The 21,805-nt window shown below is 55.7% G+C and overlaps 2 protein-coding genes across 2 annotated transcripts; one reads left to right on the plus strand and one right to left on the minus strand.

The window, feature by feature from the left end:
* The first annotated feature begins 1,699 nt into the window (after positions 1 to 1,699).
* On the plus strand, positions 1,700 to 14,120 carry ILVBL (ilvB acetolactate synthase like). Its single transcript, XM_065917563.1, has 16 exons — positions 1,700 to 1,940; positions 2,175 to 2,319; positions 4,079 to 4,280; positions 4,413 to 4,540; positions 4,642 to 4,780; positions 4,865 to 4,976; positions 9,031 to 9,130; positions 9,287 to 9,384; positions 9,500 to 9,636; positions 10,591 to 10,725; positions 12,359 to 12,473; positions 12,563 to 12,732; positions 12,806 to 12,876; positions 12,960 to 13,031; positions 13,174 to 13,279; positions 13,412 to 14,120. The coding sequence occupies exons 2-16, from the start codon at positions 2,185 to 2,187 to the stop codon at positions 13,588 to 13,590; spliced, it is 1,899 nt and encodes a 632-aa protein (XP_065773635.1). The 5' UTR covers positions 1,700 to 1,940; positions 2,175 to 2,184; the 3' UTR covers positions 13,591 to 14,120.
* SYDE1 (synapse defective Rho GTPase homolog 1) lies at positions 14,120 to 21,010 on the minus strand. Its single transcript, XM_065917562.1, has 8 exons — positions 20,850 to 21,010; positions 18,900 to 19,235; positions 18,151 to 18,795; positions 17,773 to 17,984; positions 16,998 to 17,124; positions 16,624 to 16,784; positions 15,829 to 16,054; positions 14,120 to 15,531 (listed from the first exon to the last, which is right to left on the minus strand). Exons 1-8 carry the CDS (start codon positions 20,935 to 20,937, stop codon positions 15,128 to 15,130), a joined length of 2,199 nt encoding a protein of 732 aa, XP_065773634.1. The 5' UTR covers positions 20,938 to 21,010; the 3' UTR covers positions 14,120 to 15,127.
* Between the last annotated feature and the right edge of the window lie 795 nt (positions 21,011 to 21,805).

The raw sequence follows: 21,805 nt of genomic DNA on the forward strand, positions 1-21,805 counted from the left end.
GTAGAGGCCTTAACTAATTTCACTAAACAGGCCCTCTTAGACAGTACAAAAGCCATTCAAGCTTTGAATGAGAAACAAATTCAGATGAAGAAGGCAGTAATTCAAAATAGGATGGCATTAGACATACTCACAGCAGCCCAAGGAGGGACTTGCACCGTAATTAAAGTTAAATGTTGTGTGTATATCCCTGACCTGTCTGAAGATGTATCTACTGCCTTGAAGGATATAAAAAATCAAGTGAAAGCCATGTCTAATGAAAATATTCCCTTTTGGACTTCAGTTCTCTCCTGGGTAAAGGGAGACTGGTAAAAAACCATTGTAACTGTTGTTATAGTAATCTTAATCATACTGCTCTGTGGGCCCTGCTTCCTATAATGTCTTGTGAATTTTGTAACCCAGAGGTTGATAGCATTCTCTCATATGGGTGGCAGGAGGGCTAAGGTACAATATATCTCAATAAATGATGCTCGTTATGGAAACTAAGAGCGTCAAGAGGGGGGAATGAAGAAGGAATTCATAGGGCCTGGACTCCATCTCAGGCCTGTCCGTGCTGATCGTGCTCGGCTGCCTCTCCAGTGGACTCTGAACTCTCTGCTTAGTGCCTGTGGGAACGACAATGGAAGGATAAGACCCCCTCCGGACAGGGGAACCTTGAAGATCATATCCAGGTTACTCATCGCCTAAGAGAAAAGAGACACTAATCACCCCTGCCTCCGGACACTATCTATCAGAATGTAAGCACAGGCTTATCGGTTATTAACTGTTTGGAATGTAACTGCGGGCTGATTGATTATTGACTGTTTGAACACATAACACGGGAATGATGGGGTTATTGTAGTTGTATTTACCCTGCCTTTGTTTATGTAAGTCTCAAGGGAATTGAGGTGGTGGGTTTGGACACGTACACATGGGGTATAAAAGATTTTCACAAATGCTGGACGGGGTCCTTGGCTAAGAGGTGACTCTGCCTTGGGCCCGCCGGTGTAATAAACTGCACTCCACTATCTGCATTGTCCTTCTGAGTGAGTCTGTTTCCCGGAAAGCGTGGCTATAACAGGACCACTCGTAGAGCGTCCCCTCTCCTCCACTGGAAGCAGAAAAACCCCAAGCCTGCAGGAAGATGGGAGGGCCTACGAGGGTAAGGGAAACAGTGGAGGCGAGAGGGCTGGCCTCTGCCTTTGCAGAACTGCGGTGGGGTGGGATCATCGATGGTGACACTGGGCAAGGGATCTGTGATCGTCCGTGCTGGGCCAACGTGAAGGGGCGTAAAGCATGCCTGCTGTGGAAAGCGCTTTGGGCTCGAAAGGCCGGGAATCTGCAAGCCAGCAACTTCGGGCCAAGGGCAGACCCGAGGAGGGCGGATCCGCCAGACTCCTGGCTACTGAAAGTCGTAGAGGGGCGTGGCTTCTTGTAAAAAAGGGGGGTGGGTGCGCGTGTGTGAGGCTTACAGCGCAAGCCAATGAGAAGCGAGGGAGGGAGGAGCCTGTGCAAGAGGCGGCCAGTAGAGACAGAGGAGGGGCCTGTGTCCGAGAGTGTGTGTAGGGCTCCGCGCACGCGCGGAGGGGCGCCCTGGATTCAAGTGACCAAAAGGGCAAAGACACAGGTACTTGGCCCAGCCCTTTCAAGTCTTGCGCCTGGTCACGTGACACGCAGGGCGCCGAATTCCTTGGGAGCCAGCGCCATTTCCTATGAATGAAGGTTCAAGTGCCACGGGGGTAGGAGGAAGCATCCTGATACGGTCTGACCTTGACTCGTGGCCTGCAGTCGGGAGTCAGATTGGAGTCCAGGCGCTCGTTGGAGGGGAGGGGCCCGGCTTCAGTAGAGGGTCATGCACGCTGACTTGGGGGTGTAGTCGTGGGGTGGGCTCGCCGCTAGGACGAAGATTCGGCTCCTTGATGTCAAAGAGAGGTGGGGCTTCTCGCCGACCCATTGAGAAATAGGTAAGTGGGAAATAATTGGCGACTTTGTCGCCGCATTGACCTGTGGCGGCCTAATTTAGGTGGTCGTGGAATTTTAAGGGGCGGGGGGTTGGGCTAACGTTGCTAGGGGCGTGGCCTGGTCAGGAGCCTGGAAGTGTAAGGGGCGTGGCCTGGAGGTGGCCAGGAGAGGTGGGTGTGCCTTCTGGATAATTTAATTGTCGCTTCCAAGTCCTAGCACTGCCCTTTCTTCCTTAGGTGTCAGCTCATGGAGACCGCGGCGGCTGCCGCCCCAGCTGGTGGCTTCTTCCCCTCTTTCCTGCTCCTCGGCTTCGGGACGCTAGTGGCCGCCTTGCTGGGCGCCGCTCACCGCCTGGGGCTCTTCTATCAGTTGATGCACAAGGTTCGGGGGCATACAGGGGTGGCGGGCAGGGGGCAGTCAAAGGAGTGGACTTCCGTTAGCACCGTTTCCAGCTAAGCCATTTCACAGGCGGGGAGAGTGAGGCTCCGATTAATACAGAGCGACTGACTGATCGGAAAATTCTAGGATCCTGTTGCTATTGTGGAACTGCTTTCGGGACCTTGGACTTTGCCTCTAGGAAGAGGCCACGGGGAAACTACAGCTGCCAGGCACTCCACACCCCACCTACCCCCTTCCTTAGGGACCCCCCCCCCACTCCTTTTCTCTGAGAGATGCTCCCTAACATGGTGGAGTCAGAGTGCTGAGGGCAGGCTCCAGAGGATGTGGCTGGCGGTGACAGTTTTGTGAGGGTAGCTGTCTGCTCTGCTCAACGGTTTAGAGCAATTTTCCCAAGTACCCAACAGTTTGTCTTCATTTTCCACAAGCGGAAACCGAGGCTCTTAGAGGGTATGTAATGGCTTGCCTTAGGTGACCTGTTTGGGGAAGAAGTGACCCCACAGACCTGGCTCTGAACTACTTTGCTCCTGACAGAAATTCACCCTTTCCCAGACCCTCTCCCTGTCTTTTTTTTTTTTTTTTTTTTTAAAGTACTGTTGATTCTGTTTTATGTTTTGGTTTTTTGGCTACCAGGCATGTGGGATCTTAGCTTCCTGACCAGGGATCGAACCCACACTCTCTGCATTGGAAGGCGAAGTCTTAACCACTAGACCACCAGGGAAGTCTCCCTCCTAACCTGGAGCAACGCCACTAGCCTTGTGGATTTGTAAAGATTTAAGGCAAAGGCCGGGCTTCCCAGGTGGTGCAGTGGTAAGGAACCTGCTTGCCGATGCAAGAAATGTGGATTTGATCCCTGGGTGGGGAAGATCCCCTGGAGAAGGAAATGGCCACCCACTCCAGTATTCTTGCCTGGGAGATCCTATGGACAGAGGAGCCTGGCAAGCTGCAGTCCCTGGGGCTGCAAAAGAGCCAGACATGACTGAGTGACTAAACAACCACAACAGTGGCAAAGGCCTCTGGTGTACGGGGCTGTGTGGAAGCTGAGGCTGGGAAGCCCCAGCATGGTCTTTGTCGCAGGCTGCTCCCGTGCTAGGCACTTGGTGGTTGGCAGCCTTTGAGCCGGACCTGGTCTGGTGAGTGGGAGGGGCCTGAGAGACTGGAGTCAGGAGTCTTCTGTGGTCGGGCCCTGATACAGGAGGGCAGGCTGTTCTGGAGTCCCAGCTGGTGGCTTCTGGCCAAGCTCCTTTGGGTTCTATGGATCCACCTTCCCTAACCTCTCTTCTTGCTTGCGCCACAGGTGCCTTGAGAGCACTGAGTCTATGGGACTTTGAATCTTGCTCAGAAGTCTTGGTCTCTTGTAGTTGTAAAAGGATATATTGTTGGGAGGCTCTGATAAGATACCTGGTGTTGCTCAGTGGTAAAGAATCCACCTGCCAATGCAGGAGACGCAGGTTCAATCCCTGGGTCAGGAAGATCCCCTGGAGAAGGAAGTTAACCCATTCCAGTGTTTACTGCCTGGGAAATCCCATGGAGAGAAGGGCCTGGTGGGCTACAATTCACGTGGGTCGCAAGAGTCAGACACGATCTAGTGACTAAACAACAGCAAAGCAACACCAAGCTTCCCCTGCCTTCCCACCTTGCCCTCCCCTCCTTCCTGGGGGAGGGGGGTAATTCCTCTTCCCACCTGCCCTGGTGCCTGCACCTTGGTCCTTGACAATCTCACTCCTCCCCTCTCCTGGCCCAGGTGGACACGGCAAGCATCCGGCATGGTGGGGAGAATGTGGCAGCCGTACTGAAGGCCCACGGTGTGCGCTTCCTTTTCACGCTGGTCGGTGGGCACATTTCGCCACTGCTGGTGGCCTGTGAGAAGTTGGGCATCCGCGTGGTGGACACCCGCCATGAAGTCACAGCTGTCTTTGCCGCCGATGCTGTAGCCCGCCTGACCGGTGAGAGCAGAACGGGGAGGGCTGGGGGCCGGTGAGACTGGGATGTCTTTGAGCGGGCAGGATTTTTATTTTGCGGGGGGGAGGAACATGGCCGGGAGAGTGGACCTAGCTGTGATAGGGTTTGTGTTCCAGGGACGGTGGGCGTGGCAGCAGTGACGGCAGGCCCTGGCCTCACCAACACAGTGACGGCGGTGAAGAATGCCCAGATAGCCCAGTCCCCAGTCCTGCTCCTGGGTGGGGCTGCCAGCACCCTGCTGCAGGTGCCCTGTCCTGGTGGGGGTGGGGGGCAGGTGGCAGGGACCCCAGGGAGCCCAGAAGTGCTCATGTGTTGACTTCCTGGACTTCTTTCTGTCTCTACTAGAATCGGGGTGCACTCCAGGCAGTTGATCAGATGTCCCTGTTCCGGCCGCTCTGCAAGTTTTGTGCTTCTGTGCGGAGAGTGCGGGATATCATCCCCACCCTGAGGGCCGCGATGGCTGCTGCACAGTCGGGCACCCCCGGTAGGTGGTGGGGCGGGGTCTGGGCAATGATCCTGCCCTGGGACCTGGGAGGAATAGCAGAGCGTTCTCCTTGTCTCCATGCAGGCCCGGTGTTTGTGGAGCTGCCTATAGACGTGCTGTACCCCTACTTCATGGTTCAGAAGGAGATGATGCCAGCTAAGCCACCCAAGGGCCTCGTGGATCGAGCGGTCCACTGGTAAGTAGCCCGGCTCCTACCACTCCTTCCCATATTCCCTGGCTTCTCCTGCAGATCCCTGCCAGCACCCATCCTTTCTTTGACTCATTCACTGATTTGCACATTAGTTTGAGAGGAGCCAGCTATGGGGAGAGTGTTCTAGGTAGAGGAGACAGCATATGCAAAGGTCCTGAGGCAGGAATGAAGTTTGTGGGTTGGGAAAGCAAAGTGGCCCATGTGGTGTCAGCAGGTGAGCAGAGGGGAGAAGGGTAGAGGCTGAGCTGAGAGCAGTCCGCAGGAGTGCCTGGGCAGAACTGCAGCTTTGTTTTTTTAAATAAATGGCTGTGATTTTTTTTTTTTTAAAAGTCTTGAATATGTTCCAATGTTGTTTCTGCTTTGTGTGTTTTTGGTCTTGAGGCATGTGGGATCTTAGCCCCCAGACCACGGATCGAACCTGTACCCCACATTGAAAGGCAAAGTCTTAACCACTGGACTGCCAGGAAAATTCCTGGGGCTTTGTTTTTAATTTGAGAGCCATTGAGAAGAATTGCAGGACCTTAAGCACTGGCATGGGGTACCCTGGTTTGGTTTTTTGTTTTATTTTATTATTATTTATTTGACTGTGCTGGGTCTTCATTGCTGTACAGGCTTTTCTCTAGTTGTGGCGAGTCAGGGCTCTGGGCTTCTCATTGCAGCAGCTTCTCTTGTTTCGGAGCAGAGGCTCTAGGGCGTGTGGGCTTCAGTAGTTGCAGCTCCTGGGCTGTAGAGTACAGGCTCAGTAGTTGTGGCACCTGAGCTTAGCTGTCCTAAAGCGTGTGGGGTCTTCCCAGGCCAGGGATTGAGGCTGTGTCTCCTGCATTGGCAGGTGGATCCTTTACCACTGAGCCATCATGGAAGCCCTGGTTTGGGTTTTTATTAAAGATCCCTCTGGCTCTTGCCAGAGAGTGGACTTTGGGGTCAGGTGGAAGCTGGGACGCCAGGGAGGAGGTGTGGCAGTCCCTGGGATGAGAGATGATGGTGGCCTGGAATCTAGGTGGTAGTTGTGGAATGCAGAGATGTGGCTGGATCTCATATGACTGTCTGCACCTGCAGCAGGACAGGATAAGGGGACAGTGGGTCCCTATAGGCCCACGACATGGGCACAGTTCACTCTGGGGCCTCCTATGGGGCTTTTGAGTGGTGAGTAGCCTGGGTGTTGGAGAGATCAGGGCAGCAGGCCTGGCGTGGGATAAGCTTGAAGGTTTTCCTGGGAGAGCTGCAAGTTTCATGGAGGAACTTCTTTCCATTGAGAGGCTATAAAAAAAGTTGTAAGTAGGGGCATAGACTGAGCAGAGGTATGTGAAAGGGATCATTTTTGGTCATCACTGAGGTGGACCTGGCTGAAACAGGACACAGAAAGGAGAATCAATTCTCCTCCTCTTCCCCGTCTGTCCCTTCCATTTGCCTGTCCTTGCCCCCTCTGCCTTCTACTCCCCCTCCAAATATTTAGTGAGTGCCACTATGTGCTAGGTGCCAGGATGGGCATGAACAGGACAGACAGGTCCCTGCTCCCTGGGCATTTGAGGAGCACCTGGAAGGCCAGCTTATGGTATAGCAGGTTAACTCACATGTCTTTTATAATAACCCTTAGAGTTAAGACTCAGAGGTATTATTCAGCCCATTTCACAGATTAGGTAACTGAGACCCAAGGCAGCTGAATGGCTTGCATGCAGTTGTCTGGTTTGTTAATGGTGCACCAGGGTTCAGCCTGAAGGAACCTTCAGTGCTTAATCCACACAGCTATGTTCCATCTGTAACGTAGCTGGAGTGAAATGAAAGTCCAGAATGAAGTGAAGTGAAGTCACTCAGTCGTGTCTGACTCTTTGTGACCCCATGGACTGTAGCCCACCAGGATCCTCAGTCCATGGGATATTCCAGGCAAGAATACTGGAGTGGGTTGCCATTTCCTTCTCCAGAGAGATGGGTTCAAATCCCAGAACTGCCACTAGCTAGCTGTGAACAAATGATTAAACCTCTCTTTTTTTTTGCCTTCTAGTTTTACTGAGATCTAATTGACATACAGCACAGTGTAGGTTTAAGGCATACAGCACAATGATTTGACCTGTGTATACTCTGATTAAACCTTGCTTGATGTCAGCTTCCTCATCGGTAAGGTGGACAAACATTGTTTTTTCTCTCTAGACTAAGGTTTTGTGAAAAATAAAGTGAGATTATTTTGATAGTGCAAAGCATATGCTGAAGTAGAAAAGAACTAATCATTATTACCTTAAATAAGAATAGGGTTGAGTCCATAAAAAAGAATGAAATAATGCCATTTGCAGCAACATGGATGGATCTAGAGATTGTTATGCTGAGTGAAGTGAGATAGAGATGGAGAAATATCATATGACATTCCTTATATGGGGAATCTAAAAAGAAATGACACAAAAGAACTTATTATTATTATTATTATTTTTTTACAAAGGAACTTATTTATGAAATAGAAAGGGACTCACAGACTTAGAGAACAAACTTATGGTTGCCAGTGGGGAAGGATGGGGGAACGGGATAATTAGGGAGTTTGGGATGGATATGTACACACTGGTTTCTCAGGTGGTGCTAGTGGTAAAGAACCTGCCTGCCAATGCAGGAGATGTAAGAGGCTCGTGTTAGATCCCGAGGTCGGGAAGATCCCCTGGAGAATGGCATGGCAACCCACTCCAATATTCTTGTCTGGAGAATAACATGGACAGAGGAGCCTGACGGGCTACAGTCCATAGCGTCGCAGAGAGTTGGACACAACTGAAGTGACTTAGCATGCATGCATGCACATACACACAGCTACATTTAAAATGGATAACCAGCAAGGACCTACTGTATAGTACAAGGAACTCTGCTCAATGTTATGTGGCAGCCTGGATGGGAGAGGAGTTGGGAGAGAATGGATACATATATATGTATGGCCGAGTCCCTTTACTGCCCGCCGGAGACTATCACAACATTGTTAGTTGGCTATACCCAATATAAAATTAAAAGTTAAAAAAAAAAAAAGAATAGAGCTGAGTTCAAAGTCATATCAGGGATAAGACAAGGTGTCTCCCAGCCTTCCTCCAGCACGATTAGGGAGCTACCTGCCTGAGGCTGACTTATGCCTTGCCTCCTTCCCACATATAGTTTCCCATGGTTCCTCTTCTCATTTTCTGCCATCTTTACTCCTCCTCAGAAGAGAAACAGAAGCTTCAGGCTATGACTAATTCTATCCAACTGATGTCCACATGTGTGTTTTTGTTTGTGAGGGCAGGAAGGAGCGGATTAATCTTTGTCTCTAGGGCCCTGCAATGAGCCTTGTGGAGTGTCAGGGCCCTGTGACCCAGTGAGTAAGGATATGTCAGAAGCCAGAGAAAGACAAGAGTACAGATGTTGTCAAATAACTCCCATTAATAGAGTTAATGGGCTTCCCTGGTGGCTCAGTGGTAAAGAATCCTCCTGCCAATACAGGAGACATGGGTTCGATCCCTGGCAGGAAGATCCCTTGGAGAAGGAAATTCCAACCCACTCCAGTATTCTTGCCTGGGAAATCCCATGGACAGAGGAGCCTGGTGGGCTACAGTCCATGGGGTTGCAAAGGAATTGGACACACACGACTTAGTGCCTAGACAACAGTACAATGTTTTGCAACGTGCTTTATTTCCTGAGTGGATAGATCACTGGACCTTGGGAGAGACGGTCCCTTTTACATCTTACAGAGGAGGAAGCTCAGAAAAGTTAAGTCACTGCACCAGAGTCACACAGGAAGCAGCAGAGCCAGAAGCCAAGCCCACATCTGTCTGACCCGGCACTCTGGCCCCTGACTCTGGTGCTCCAGCCTGTGGCCCTTGTTTCTCAAGGTCTGTGTCAGGTTGGGGTGGTCACCAGAAGCTTCCAAGGGGAAACAGGCCACTGGACACTCGGCCGCTGGGGTCTGTGTGTCCCGGGCCATTGCTCACCCACCTGTGTTCCTTCCTGCCTTTCTGGTCCCTTTCTGGGCCCTTCTCCTTCAGCCTCTGAAACCCTGGTAATTGCTCCTGGTAATGGCCTCTTCCTTTTCTCTTCGCAGGTACTTAGCGAATTCCCTGGCCAACCTCTTTGCAGGAGCTTGGGAGCCTCAGCCTGAGGGGCCTCTGCCCCTGAACATTCCCCAGGCCTCCCCCCAGCAGGTGACTTACCTCTGTTCCCTGGCCAGGGACTCCCCCCACCCCCCAACCACCGCCACATACTGGGTGGCATCTCTCTGAATCAGTATCAGGGCTGTCATCTTGGGGGCCTCCTGGTGACCCGAGGTCGGCTCTTTGAGCCCCCACCTCTTGCCCCAGGTTCAGCGCTGTGTGGAAATCTTGAGTCGGGCCAAGAGGCCCCTCATGCTAATTGGGAGCCAGGCCCTGCTGCCTCCGACATCTGCAGACAAGCTTCGGTGAGAAGCCTCCCACCTGCCCTTATTGTTACGGTCACAAGCCTGCTCCCCTGGTGCCCTGGGAGGAGGGGCAGGCCCTGGGCCACACTCACTTCTGTTCTGCCCGGATCCCCAGGGTTGCTGTGGAGACCCTGGGCATCCCTTGCTTCCTGGCGGGGATGGCACGGGGGCTGCTGGGCCGCAACCACCCCCTCCACTTCCGGCAGAACCGCAGGGCTGCCCTGAAGAAGGCAGACGTGGTCGTCCTGGCAGGTGGGCCCGGTCCTCCTACCCTCCCTCCCTTTTCCCTCCCTCTAGGTACCTCCCAGCTCGAGTGGCCTTGCCCCCCTAGTTGGGTACTGGCTGGCACCTATTCTCCTAATCACCCACCCTCCTACCTCTCGCCCCTAGTTTCTCTCCAGGTGGCAGTCATGTGCTGGGACCCAGCTTTACACAGAAGGGCATGCACAGAGAGTGGGCACCTGTGGGGGCTGTGTATACAGCACTTGCACATGTATGCATTACACAGCATTGACACAGCACATACACCGACTACACATATCGTCTTACATAAAGTGCTCTGAATCCTGCCAGGCACATAATAGTTTTATCAGTTAGCTACTGTTGTATACTAACCACTCTAAACTCAGTGGCTTACAACATGCTTATTATTTCTCAAGAGCTACCTATGAGTTAGTTGACAGGTTTTCTCTCATTTTGGCAGGGCTTGTCCCTGAGTCTGCAGTCAGGGAGGTGGGAAGGCAGTGGTTGGGCTGGCTTGTGTAATTGGGGGTTGACTGGCTGCCGGACTGGGCTAGCATGGCCTCAGTTGGGGTAACTGAGTTCTCCCTCTCCCCCTACCTCCTCCTCCACGTTTCTCATCATCCAGCCAGGTAGCCTGGCCTTGTTCACTTGGTGGGCAATGAGAAACATGCAGGGCTGGGGGAATAAGGTTATACCAGAGAGAAGGATGGAAGCCACAAGGCTTCAGGAACACATGCCATGGCTTCTCCCACATTCTTTTGAGCCAAAGCACCATAGGTTCTGGCGCCAGGCTAGGTTCCAAGAGTGGGGACCTGCGGAGTCTCATCGCAGGTGGCACTGGCACAGGAAGTGAAGGATGGGGACCTTTCTGCATTCAGGCTACCACAGTGGACTGAGTAAGCTGGCGGGCACCCCCCAGGAAGCTGGCCCTCGGTCTGCTGAGACCCTGTCCCCTTACCCCAGGAACGGTGTGTGACTTCCGCCTGTCCTATGGCCGTGTCCTCAGCCGCAGCAGCAAAATCATTGTTGTCAACCGTGACCGGAAGGAGATGCTGATCAACTCAGACATTTTCTGGAAGCCCCAAGAGGCTGTGCAGGGTGAGCCCTTCCTTTTGTACGTGTCCCTTTTCTTCTGGCCTCTGCTGCACCTGGCGTGAGCTGGGTGCTGGTGACCGAGGCCTGGATCCTGCCCCAGGGGGCACCCAGTTTGGCCAGAGATGCATATTTGTCCCTTAGACTGGTAGGTGCTTCTGGATGAACTAAGGGTAGGGTTTTTTTTTTTTTTTTTAGAAATTTTTATTGTGCATAAAATGGTCATTCCCTTTTGTAAGTCAGTTGTTACCACCTCTAAAATTGTTTAATGTAAACCAGAGCTTCCCAGATGGCGCTAGTGATAAAGAATCCTCTTGCCAATGCAGGAGATTCAAGAGATGAGGGTTCGATCCCTGGGTTGGGAAGATCCTCTGGAGGAAGAAATGGCAATCCACTCCAATATTCTTGCCTGGGAAATCCCATGGACAGAGGAGCCTCTTGGACTACAGTCCATGAGGTCACAAAGACTCGGACCCGACTGAGCACACACCCATGCACACACAGCACGTGTACCAGGGGAAGGCCCGGGAATGTGCATGTGATGCCGTGTCCTGACTGTACTCTCCCAGGTTGCCTGCTGCCCTGAGGACCTGCCCTGGGGTCTCTTAGTTTTTCTGTCATGGCTCTCCTACCCCTGTTCAGTCCTCTTCCACAGCCTTTCCATGTTCTGCTTTGCCCATCGTTCCAAGGACGCTGACTGCCCTGCAGTCGAGGTGACAGGGAACTTGTGTCAAGCAAAGAAATGGCACCATGTACATTCATGTTTGGGAAGATCCACTGGAACAGCTGATGGCCATCAAGTTGGACAGGACCAGGTAGAGGCAAGGGGGCTGTTAAGGCCAGGACAGAAACCGTGAGGCCTGGAGTTGGGCTGGACAGGGAGGAGAAACTCGGCTTCTCTGAGCCTCTGTGTGATCGTTTCTGAGATGGAGCTGATGAAAGGTACATCGTCATTGGCTTATTTGTTTGATCTCCAATACCTTGTGTGCCTGGGTTGTTGAAACGTGCTTGGATGATAGAGGTGTTTTTAGTGACAGGTTTCAGAGGCAGAATTGACAGGTCTGTGTGACCCAGGGTATGAAGGGGGAGGCAGGAGACAGGCTGATGTGAGTTTCTAACTCACTTTGTAATTTTATTTATTTTTGGCTGCACTGGATCTTCACTGCTGCATGGGCTTTTCTCTAGTTGTGGCCAGTGGGGGCTACTCTTTAGTTTCAGTGTGCAGGCTTCTCATTGACTTCTCGATGTGGAGTACAGGCTCTAGGGTTCGGCTCCTGGGCTCTAGAGCACAGGCTCAGTAGTTGTGGTGCATGAGCTTAGTTGCATAGTGGCGTGTGAGATCTTCCCGGACCAGGGATCAAACCTGTGTCTCCTGCACTGGTAGACGGATTCTTTACCACTGAGGCACTAGGGAAGCCCCGCTAACTTACTTTGGCCTTGCTCTCCCTCTCGCCTCTATCGCCCTAACCCTGGTTCTGGCAGGCTCTGGGGTGTTTCACCCATTTTGCCTTAGGCTATCACCCCCCTCTCCCCCCTGCCCCCCCACCTGCTTCCTTGCTTCCTGCTGTTTTTGGGCCTCTGGTGCTCAAAGGGTAGGAGGTCACCTTCTCCCCACAGCTGTGCCCTCTTTCTTCCCCAGGAGATGTGGGCTCCTTCGTGGTGAAGCTGATGGAGGGCCTCCGGGGTCAGATGTGGGCCTCAGACTGGGCAGAGGAGCTTCGGCAAGCCGACCGACAGAAGGAGCAGACCTTTCGGTGGGGGCTGGGTAGAGTGGACTTGGTGGGTCACGGGTTCCTGGTGGGCCAGGCTGCTGGCTCTGCTGACCTGCTTTGCCCCGTCACAGGGAGAAGGCACTGATGCCTGTAGCCCAGCATCTTAACCCAGTGCGAGTCCTGCAGCTGGTGGAGGACATTCTGCCTGACAACTCCATCCTGGTGGTCGATGGCGGGGACTTTGTCGGCACAGCCGCCTACCTGGTGCAGCCCCGTGGGCCCTTGTGTTGGCTTGATCCTGGTAAGGGCAGACCTACACCTGGGGCAGCTTGCACTCCTCTGGGCCTCTTTACACCTGCTTTTGGTTCTCCTAGGGGCCTTCGGGACTCTGGGGGTCGGTGCTGGATTTGCACTTGGGGCCAAACTGTGTCGGCCGGATGCTGAGGTGAGTCAGAGCGTGCTGGGGGCGGGAGGCTTGCTGCTTTCTGGGCCGTAAGCCAGCCCAACCATCCTTGGTACCCACCTCAGGTCTGGTGCCTGTTTGGGGATGGAGCGTTTGGCTATAGCCTCATCGAATTTGATACCTTCGTCAGACACAAGGTGACCAGGCGGGCTGACCCAAGGGAAGCTCGGGGAGGGAGCTCCTTATCTGGCAGAGATCCTGTCCCTGCCTTTCACCTGCTGCTGGCCAAGCCTTGGGACTGAAGGCCGTGGCTTGGCCTCCTCCTCTCCCTCCCTGCAGATCCCAGTGATGGCCTTGATAGGAAATGATGCTGGCTGGACCCAGATTTCCCGGGAGCAGGTGCCCTCTCTGGGCAGCAATGTGGCCTGTGGCCTGGCTTACACTGGTGAGAGGGGCCTGGATGGGCGGGGAGGGGGAACGCTGTTTCAGGGTCAGCTGAGTGTGTATTCCTATCCTGGGCTACCTGCATGGTGGGGCTAGGTTTCTGCCACCATTCTGACTTGCCCTTCCATTTTAGATTATCACAAGGCAGTCCTGGGGCTGGGGGCCCAGGGCCAGCTGCTCTCACGAGAGAATGAGGACCAGGTGGTCAAGGTGCTGCGTGACGCCCAGCAGCAGTGCCAAGATGGCCACCCAGTTGTGGTCAACATCCTCATCGGGAGGACAGACTTTCGGGATGGCTCCATCTCCATGTAGGGCCTCGTGGGTCAGTGCTCTTGGCTCTCTTCCCACCCCTGGACTGTGCCTAGCTGGTTTGGAGTTTCATCCTTGCCTGCCCTGGGCCTAAGCCACGAGGCCCAGTGACCCTGCAATCTTCCCTGACGACAGGGAGGGGCTGGACGGGGTCAGAACCAAGAGAGGCTCTGACAGCCCTGGGGAGTCCTTGGGCCTGTTTCTTTTGTGAGCTCAACTGTGTCCTTTCTCCCCTCCTCACTTGTTGTTCAGTCGGTAAGTCGTGTCCATCTCTTGGCGACTTCATGGACTGCAGCACACCAGGCTCCTCCATCCCTCCACTATCTCCCAGAGTTTGCTCAAATTCATGTCTATTGAGGCAGTGATGCTAACATCTCATCCTCTGCTGCCTCCTTCTCCTTTTGTCTTCAGTCTTTCCCAGCCTCAGGGTCTTTTCCAATGAATTGGCTCTTTGCATCAGGTGGCCAAAGTATTGCAGCTTGCTGTCTCACACATTGAATAAACCACATCTGGTCCATGGGGGCCCAAGTACTCATCCCAGAACCTGTGCATACTGATTTATTGTCCACAAAGATGGAAGTGAGGGAAACAGGGGGGAGACAGGAGGGGACCCTACTCTCCCACTGGAACTCTGGGGCTCACTGAGGCACCATTACTGGGGATTTCAGGGTGCCTGGGCACTGCAAACTCTTCCCCCCACCCCCTCTGTGGTCCCTGAAAGAGCCCCACATACCCACTCTATAGACATGTCCATACACGTTACTCCTCACACACAGACACACACGCAGGGAGGCAATAAATATGTTCCGTACCAAAGTGCCCCCAGCCTGACACTTCAGGTGGGGCCCCTCCAAAAGGGAGGTCTTATAAGTGCTCAATTTCTTTAGGAATGGGGAGGAAGAATTGGGGAGGGGAAGGGCCAGACTTGCTATCTACTTTTGCTGGCTTGAGGCAATTATGGGGTTTTCCCTGGAAAAGAGGTTGGCGAAACCAGTTGTTTTCCTATAAGCCCCAGGCTGCTTCTATCTATCCAGAGCCCAGGAGAGGGGCTTCCCCCACACCCTGCCTCAAACAGCACTTCTTCATAGTCCTTGGGCCCACTGAGGGAGAAGCAGAGTGCAGTGCTCAAAGCTAATACTGATTTGGTTGGCAGCAGCAAGGACTGGCTGGGAGGGTGTCTCACCATCTCAGGGTGATGCTCACAGTAACTGATGTTTCCCTGGCTAAAGGGAAGCAAAAGATGTCGGCCCTGCAAGCAGAACTGTCTTTTGGCAGCCAGGAGAGAAGCCCTTGGTACTCAAGATGGCCACAATAGCTGGTCCCTAAAGTCCCCCATCCCTGGCCGTCGCAACCAGTGCCCAAATACTGAGTACTGGAAATGGGGAATGATTCTCAGCAACGGATTGGCTGGTCGCTAGGCAACTCCCCAGTAACCAGGAGTTAGGCCTGAGCTACAGGTCTGGTCCTCCCTAGGTCGTTAGGGCACCGCCTTAGCAACCAGGAGCCTGGCCTTAGTAATTGGGGTCCAGCCCCGCCCGGCTCAGAGACACACGTTGATCTGCTTGGAGAGCTCTCTCTCCAGGTCCAGGATGAGGGCATCAAAGTCTTTGAGGTTCAGGTGCGGGTTGAAGGGCGCCTCGAAGTCGTCCTCGAAATCCGTGGCGCCAGTCGGCTCGCCAGCCTCTTCGTCCTCATCGTCACTGTCGCTGCCTGTCACGTGGTCGTAGTCTGGCCCAGAGAGGAAGTCCCGCCCACAGGGCAGGAAGTCCCGCCCGCAAACGCTCCAGTCACCCGCGTAGCGGTTGCTCGGGGGGCTTTCGGGACCGCCCCGGCCGCGGGGCCGAGTCACCACTTCGGGGCTCGCTAGCGGCAAGTGCAGCGACGGCTGTCGTTTGGGCCGCAGGTACGGGACGAGCTCCGGAGGTTCTGGGGGCCTGCGGGGATCTGCAGTAGGAGAGGGAGGGCTTGGATGATGTCATGCCCAGCGGCGGCACCTAGGCCTCTGATTGGCTGCTTAGGTAATCACGCCCCTGATTGGCCTATCGAAAGGCAAGGCCTTCGACCGGATCGGGATTTCACTGGCTGAACCAGAACTGGTTGCTCAGGCAACTAGGTACTGGCTTTTACTCTGACGAGGGGGCGTGTCTCGCCTGAAGCCCGAGACTCTAACTGGCCGCCAGAGAAGGCATCGTCTGGGATACCAGGCTCGGTTCGGCGGCGCGGGGGCGGGGGCCAGCTCACCTGGCCAGGCTTGCAGCAGGTAGTGCAGCACCTCGATATGGCGCTTGAAGTCCACCGCGTTCGAGAGACCCGGGCCAGAGCTGCGGATGCGGGGCCTGGCGGGTGTCTGGCGCGCCGGCAGCAGCACCGGACCGAAGCAAACGGCCAGGTTCTGCGGAGTCATGCGGTTGTGGGCGTGGAAGGAGGAGACAAGGCGCAGGTGGTCCAGGAGAAGCGTCAATGTAGCCTGAGAGGAGAGGGTTGGGAGAGTACGCGGTGGGCAAAGTCGGTTCCCTGTCGCACTCGAGGGAGACTAAGGCGGTTCAGAACGGGGAAACTGAGATTCAGAGTCTCATAGCTGGGAGATGATCCTGCTAGAACTTAGTATTATGCTCCCAATTTGCTGAAGGGAAGACTGAGGCCAAAGGTAACAACTTTGAAATGACAGAACTTAGGCTTGAACCTTCTCCTCTCTGTGTTAGGCAGGGCTGGTAGTAATCCCATTTTACAGATGAGGATATTGAGGCACAGAGGCAGGATCCCACAGCCAGGAACCTCCCTTATGGTAGGTTGACAGACCTCTGTTCAGAGTCTGTTAATTTCAATACATCCTGCCTGTTAAACCTGAGGTAACTCACTCAACTGCCCTGGGCCTTGGCTTCCATTATCTGTAAAGTGGGGATACTAACAGCACTAGGGTTGTGAGGGTGCCACACACTCATGGCCATCACCAGCCCAGGCATGGGAGAAACATTCTGCTGATGTCAGTTCACTCCCTGTCCGGCCCACTCTCCCCACCCCCGAGGCCCAACTCACCCTCTCCACATCTGGCAGGCAGCTGAGGAGCTCACGGGTGCCCTCAGTGTTGGACGAAGCCCTGCTTGGGGGCCCTCGGGCCATGGCCTCCAGCACCACCTGATAGAGGGGCTGGGTGATGAGTGGGGTAGGCAGCTCCCGAAGATAATCCTTGAGGATGCCTGTGGATATAGGGCCCACACTGGTTAGGGCAGCCCTGGGTTCTGAATCTGGAACTTCAACGGGGGCTGGGCGCGGGGAAAGAGGAGGAGGACAGGTGCAGGAAGGTGAAAACAAGGCCAACAGAAGGGGTGAAGTCCCAGAGGGACTACAGGGACTGCCTTGAGGTGAGGGTTGACTGGGGAGCAGGCAGGAGAGCAAAGGGGCAAGCTGACCAGTGATGACATTGATATCGGGGTACAGGTCCTCGGAGAGGCAGACAGCTGCACTGTCTCGCTCAAAGGCATCGCGAAGCTCTTTCTTCACGGCTGCCGAGCCGCACAGACGGTAGAGCCCCACTACCTGGGGGTAGGAGCAGAGAGGTGTCTTTTTTGTCAGAGTACAGACTGATGTGGGCCCTATGGGGTGAGGGCCAGAGGCCCTCCAGGTGGCAGTGGGCTGAGAGGTTGGGGGCTGGCTGAAACTTTATTGGCTGCCTTTCTGTTCTTCTGACACCTGTCATGGGGGACCCCATCTGGCTGCTTGGACAACCCAGCCCTGTAAACCCTCCAAATTACTTGTCCTGGCACCCACCTCCTTTGACTCAGGAAACCTTGACTCCTTTTCAGCTTACTTGTCACCTCCTCTGAAAAGCCTTCCCTGACTACCCCAGCCAGCAGGTCAGGTCCTGCTTTAAGCCATCCCAACTTCTTCACTCTTATCCCAGTTAGTTTCATATATGTGATTTATTAGTCAGGTCTTTCCCCCTACCAGACTCTGAGCTGCAAAAGGGCTGGGATCCTATGTTATCAAATGTACAGAGGACCCATGAATTCTGGGCTAGATGCTAGGATCTGGGGGTGTGTAGGGAGTGCCTGCCCTTGTCTAGGCTAGGATTGGAACTAACAGTTCCCCAGGTTGGGTAGGGGGAGGCCTGGCCTCCATACCCTGGGTGTTCTGGAGAGTGGTTCTGAAGTCTGGGGGCAAGCTAGGGTGGGGTGAGGGACTTACCCGCAGCCCTCGGCGCTCGATCTGCCCAACACACTTCTGAATAATGAGAGGCACCTGGCCGGGGGACTGCTCACGCTCCACCAGCAGGGGCAAGGGCAGCCCGAAGACGCGGGGCTCAGTTGTGCCGGGTGATTCTTGTTCCGACAGGGTCAGCTTGGCATACAGCAGCCCTTGGGGCTCGAGGCGCACAGCCAGCTGCTGGGCCTGGCACCCTAAAGACACAAGGGGGACTTCCTGAGTGGGGTCTGCCCCCATCACCTCCTGTGCCCTGTCCCCTAGGCCAAGCTACGTCCCCACCCTGGGCACTCTAGAGGAAGGAGGGAGTGGGGAACTGAGTCCTGTGCCCTCCCCACTCCCCTCTGAGACCATGCACCCTACCTCGGAAAACCGTGGGCAGCAGCACAGTGCCCTGGGCGCAGGGCCGGTGCCGCCGGACACCGGGGTCCCAGGCCAGCACCAGGGCCCGCAGCAGCCGGGCTGCCTCGAGTTCCAGGTGAAAGGTGTGGTCCAGCCGCAGGAAGTCTGGCCCCCCACGCAGCGGCCCGGTTCGGGCCCGGGCCACCCCATCCACCTGCAGCAGGCAGCAGAGGTCTCGCGGAGTGGCCCCTGGCGCCGGCCGCAACCCCCCCAGCCCGTACAGGTGCAGGCTGAGGCGGCCCCAGAGCGCAGCCGGGGGCGGCCGGGCGGAGGGGCCCACCTCATAGGGGCGGAAGGCAGTGGGCGACGGAGGCCCCGCGGGGCGCTCGGGAGAGTCGCCGTCACTGAGGTAACCCGCCCGTGGGCCGCGTGCGCCCTCAGCCACTGCTGTCCGCCCGGTGGTCCCCACGCTGCTGTCCAGGTGGTAACGACTGATGACCGAGCCCTCGGGGGCGGCCCGCTCGCGCTCTCGGCTCGTCCGGGTGCTCCGCAGGCTCAGTCGGCGCCGCAGCTCAGGCAGCTTCTTCATCTTCATTGAGAGGCGCCGGGCCGGGCCGGGGGACTTGGTGCGGGAGGCTTTGTTCGGGGGGCTGGCAGGGGCTGCGCCTGTGGGGACAGCAGACCTCAGGGTCCAGAAATCTGGGCTTGGGATGGGGGTGATTATGCTTGCAGTCACCTTGCAGGCCCCAGGGTGGGAGGCTTGTGCTCACCTGGAGAGGCTGGGCTGTCTCCCTCAGCTGAGCCTGGCTGTGGGCCTGGGAGCTCCGGTGCTGGGAGTCTGGGGTCCTCTTCTGGGATTGGGTTGTACCAGATCTCACCGGCTGGCTCCCCACTGCCAGGTGCCCCCGGCCCCAGAGTGGCCTCCTCTGGTGGCTTGGCCCCTCCCAGCACCCAGCGGCGGCTGCTGGGCTCCAGGCTCTGCAGGTAGGCACCGTGAGCCGGGCTCCGAGATGCCTCAGGGCTGGGGGGCCCCTCCGCTCCAGCCTGGGGTCCTTCCGGGGCCTGGGGCTCTGGAGGATTGGGCTCCGGATGCTGGGTTGGTCGGCCTGGCAGAGAGCAAGGGGAGTGAGGAGCAGCCTCCCACTGCCCCCAGAGCAGCCCCAGCCCAGGGCTCTTCCCCTATGGGAGATGGGGTGCACTCAGCCTGGACACTTCCCACATTCATTTGGAATGGGTGGCTGCAGGCTGGCAATCACATCCGCTACCAGCGGCCCGCCCTCAACTCCGCACCCTAGTGTCCCAAACAGGACTCTGTCGGTCTGCCCTCCAGCCTCAGAGGTCCAGAGGGGTTTCTGTGGGCCTGGGCCCTGCATTCCCTACTCGATGTCCCCATGCCTCCCTTTAATGCTGGCAGGGAGCCCTGCCCTTGTGCCTTCTCAGTGGGTGGCTTCGGGGAAACCACTTGTCATCTGAGCCTCACTGTCCTCCTGTGATATGGAGGGGTGGGGGGCGTGGATTTGATGCCCTCCTTCAGGGAGACTTCAAGGGATCTCAGCATGAGAGCACTTCCTAGGCACTCATATCTCGGGCACACACACAGCCCACCGTGGATGCTGGCTAACTTGCTTAGAAGATCAGAGCAGGCATGACAGCGAGTGTGTGGCTGCCAGGTTCTCCTTTACCTGCAGCATGTCACCCCCCACCCTGCTGCCTTTCTTTCCAAGCTTTGCCCCCATCCTATCCTGGAGCTGACTCTGTGTTTTAGGCCAGACAGACCCCAACAGTTCAGTTTTTGCTTTCAGACTGCCCCCCCTCCACGCTGCCCCATCCTCCTCTCTCCGACATCCCGACATCCCGGGCTGTTTCCTGTGTGTGTGCGTGGGCACCCCGGTCTCTTCTCTGCCCTTGGAACCCTGGGAATCTCTGGGAAGACGGCTGGGGGAAGGTCAGATCCGTGAAGTCCTCTGCCTTCCCTCCTTTAACCCCTTCCTTTTGGGGACTTCCCGTCCCATGCAGCTCCCATTTCTTTAAGGTCTTCCATGCGGACTCCCTCCTCTGGTCATCTCATATTTCCACTCCCGAGTCTCTCCGGGCTCTCATTTAGTAGCGTGGTCCACAGAGTTATTAAGTCGCTTCACTGGCACTGGATAAATTACTCAAGCTGCTCTGTGCCTCATTTTCCCCATCTGTGTAAGGCGGCAGTTTCCTGCAGCTGCCTAAGGTGGGTGCAGCTGCAGTTTCGGGCTAATAGGTAAGAGGGGGGGTTGGGAGTTGGCCCCCACGATCGACGCACCGCCTCTCTCCCTCCTTTGCAGGGTGTACGCCCCCATCTCCCATCCCTGGTCCCTAGGGCTCAGGGTGTCGCCAGCCTGGCCTGACTAAGCCCCAGTTTCTCAGCCTCCCAGCTCCTCCTCCCCTCCACTCTCCAGGCGCTCAGCCTCGGCCCCATTTCCTGTCAGGGGTGAGGCCCCCTCCCGGGCCTCCCGAGGAGCCCGCAGCGCTGGCATCCCTGGTCAAGCGCACATAACGGTCCGCGCCCCCTTTACCCCCCGGCCCGTTACTTCCACGACCCCTACCGGCCCGGCCTCCAACCCCGACCCGCAGGGGGGCTCCACGGGGCTTCCCCTGTCCCATCAGCGGTCCCTCCTTGGGGCCCCGGGACCCTCTTCTGAGCCGGGCGGGGTTCGGGGCCCCGTCTTCCCCACCTCCCTCTCTCTCACCGCGCTCCTTCGCGTCCGACTTTTTCCGGGGAAGTTTCTCCCGGCCCCGAAGGCGGGAGAAGGTCTTCCTGAGCAGCGGCTCGGCCATGCTGGGGCCCGGGCCGGGCTGAGAGCGCGCCCCGGGCTCCGGCCGCGCCGCCCTCCGCCCCGCCCGGTCTCCCCGCCCGCCCCCCGCCCCGCGCCAGCAGGAAGCGCATTCCGGGAATGCTTGGCCCAAACTTCTTTTTTTTTTTTTTTTTGCCCTTCCCGCGGCCTGAGCGGGCGATGCTGGGAGTTGTAGTCAATCGCCAGGGCCGGGCCGGGGACCTGTCACCGGCTCTTGTCTCTCCTTCTTGTCTTGTCTTTCCTCCATTAGTGGTCGCATACAGCAGGTTCTCTTGAGTTTACTTCCAAAAGGCATCCTGCACAAATCCACTGATCTCTTTCCTCCCATCCACTGCTCCAGCCTGCTGCCCTGGCATCGCTTATTTTGATGACATCCGCTCTTCCCTTAGTTTCCCTGGATGCCACCCTCTTGCCTTCTTCCTTCATCCAGTTCTCCCCTCCCTTCTCTCCCCAGTTCCAGTTGCTGCTGCTTTTTAACAAACCACCCCAAAGCTTAATGGTTGTAAATCAGCCGTGTTATGCTGCTCACAGATGCTGTGGGCCAAGGATTGGGGCAGGGCAGAGCTGACATTGGTTGTCTCTACTCTTTTGTTGAAAAGATTTTGAGATTTAGGGGTGACTCAACAAACGAAAGGCCAGGATCATCTGGAGGCGTGTTCACTTACAGGTCTTGCAGTTGATGCCAGGTGTGCTCTGGGACTGTCGCAGGAGCTGTGGACTAGGGCACCTCCACAAGGCTCTTGCCAACAAAGGTCTGTGCAGTCAAACCTATGGTTTTTCTAGTAGTCGTGTATGGATGTGAGAGTTGGACTGTAAAGAGGACTGAGTGCAGAAGAAATGAGGCTTTCAAA

The sequence above is a fragment of the Muntiacus reevesi genome, chromosome 1 (assembly GCF_963930625.1).
Source record: "Muntiacus reevesi chromosome 1, mMunRee1.1, whole genome shotgun sequence".
Lineage (NCBI taxonomy): Eukaryota > Metazoa > Chordata > Mammalia > Artiodactyla > Cervidae > Muntiacus > Muntiacus reevesi.

Bases quoted from the DNA above. Each gene is read 5' to 3' on its own strand.
- ILVBL (XM_065917563.1), top strand. From the start codon at position 2,185: ATGGAGACCGCGGCGGCTGCCGCCCCAGCTGGTGGCTTCTTCCCCTCT. The intron at 4,541-4,641 runs GTGCCCTGTCCT...TGTCTCTACTAG, and splicing joins CTGCCAGCACCCTGCTGCAG to AATCGGGGTGCACTCCAGGC. The intron at 13,032-13,173 runs GTGACCAGGCGG...CCCTCCCTGCAG, and splicing joins ATACCTTCGTCAGACACAAG to ATCCCAGTGATGGCCTTGAT.
- SYDE1 (XM_065917562.1), bottom strand. From the start codon at position 20,937: ATGGCCGAGCCGCTGCTCAGGAAGACCTTCTCCCGCCTTCGGGGCCGG. The intron at 17,125-17,772 runs GTAAGTCCCTCA...TCCTACCCCCAG, and splicing joins TCGAGCGCCGAGGGCTGCGG to GTAGTGGGGCTCTACCGTCT. The intron at 16,785-16,997 runs GTCAGCTTGCCC...CTATATCCACAG, and splicing joins CGATATCAATGTCATCACTG to GCATCCTCAAGGATTATCTT.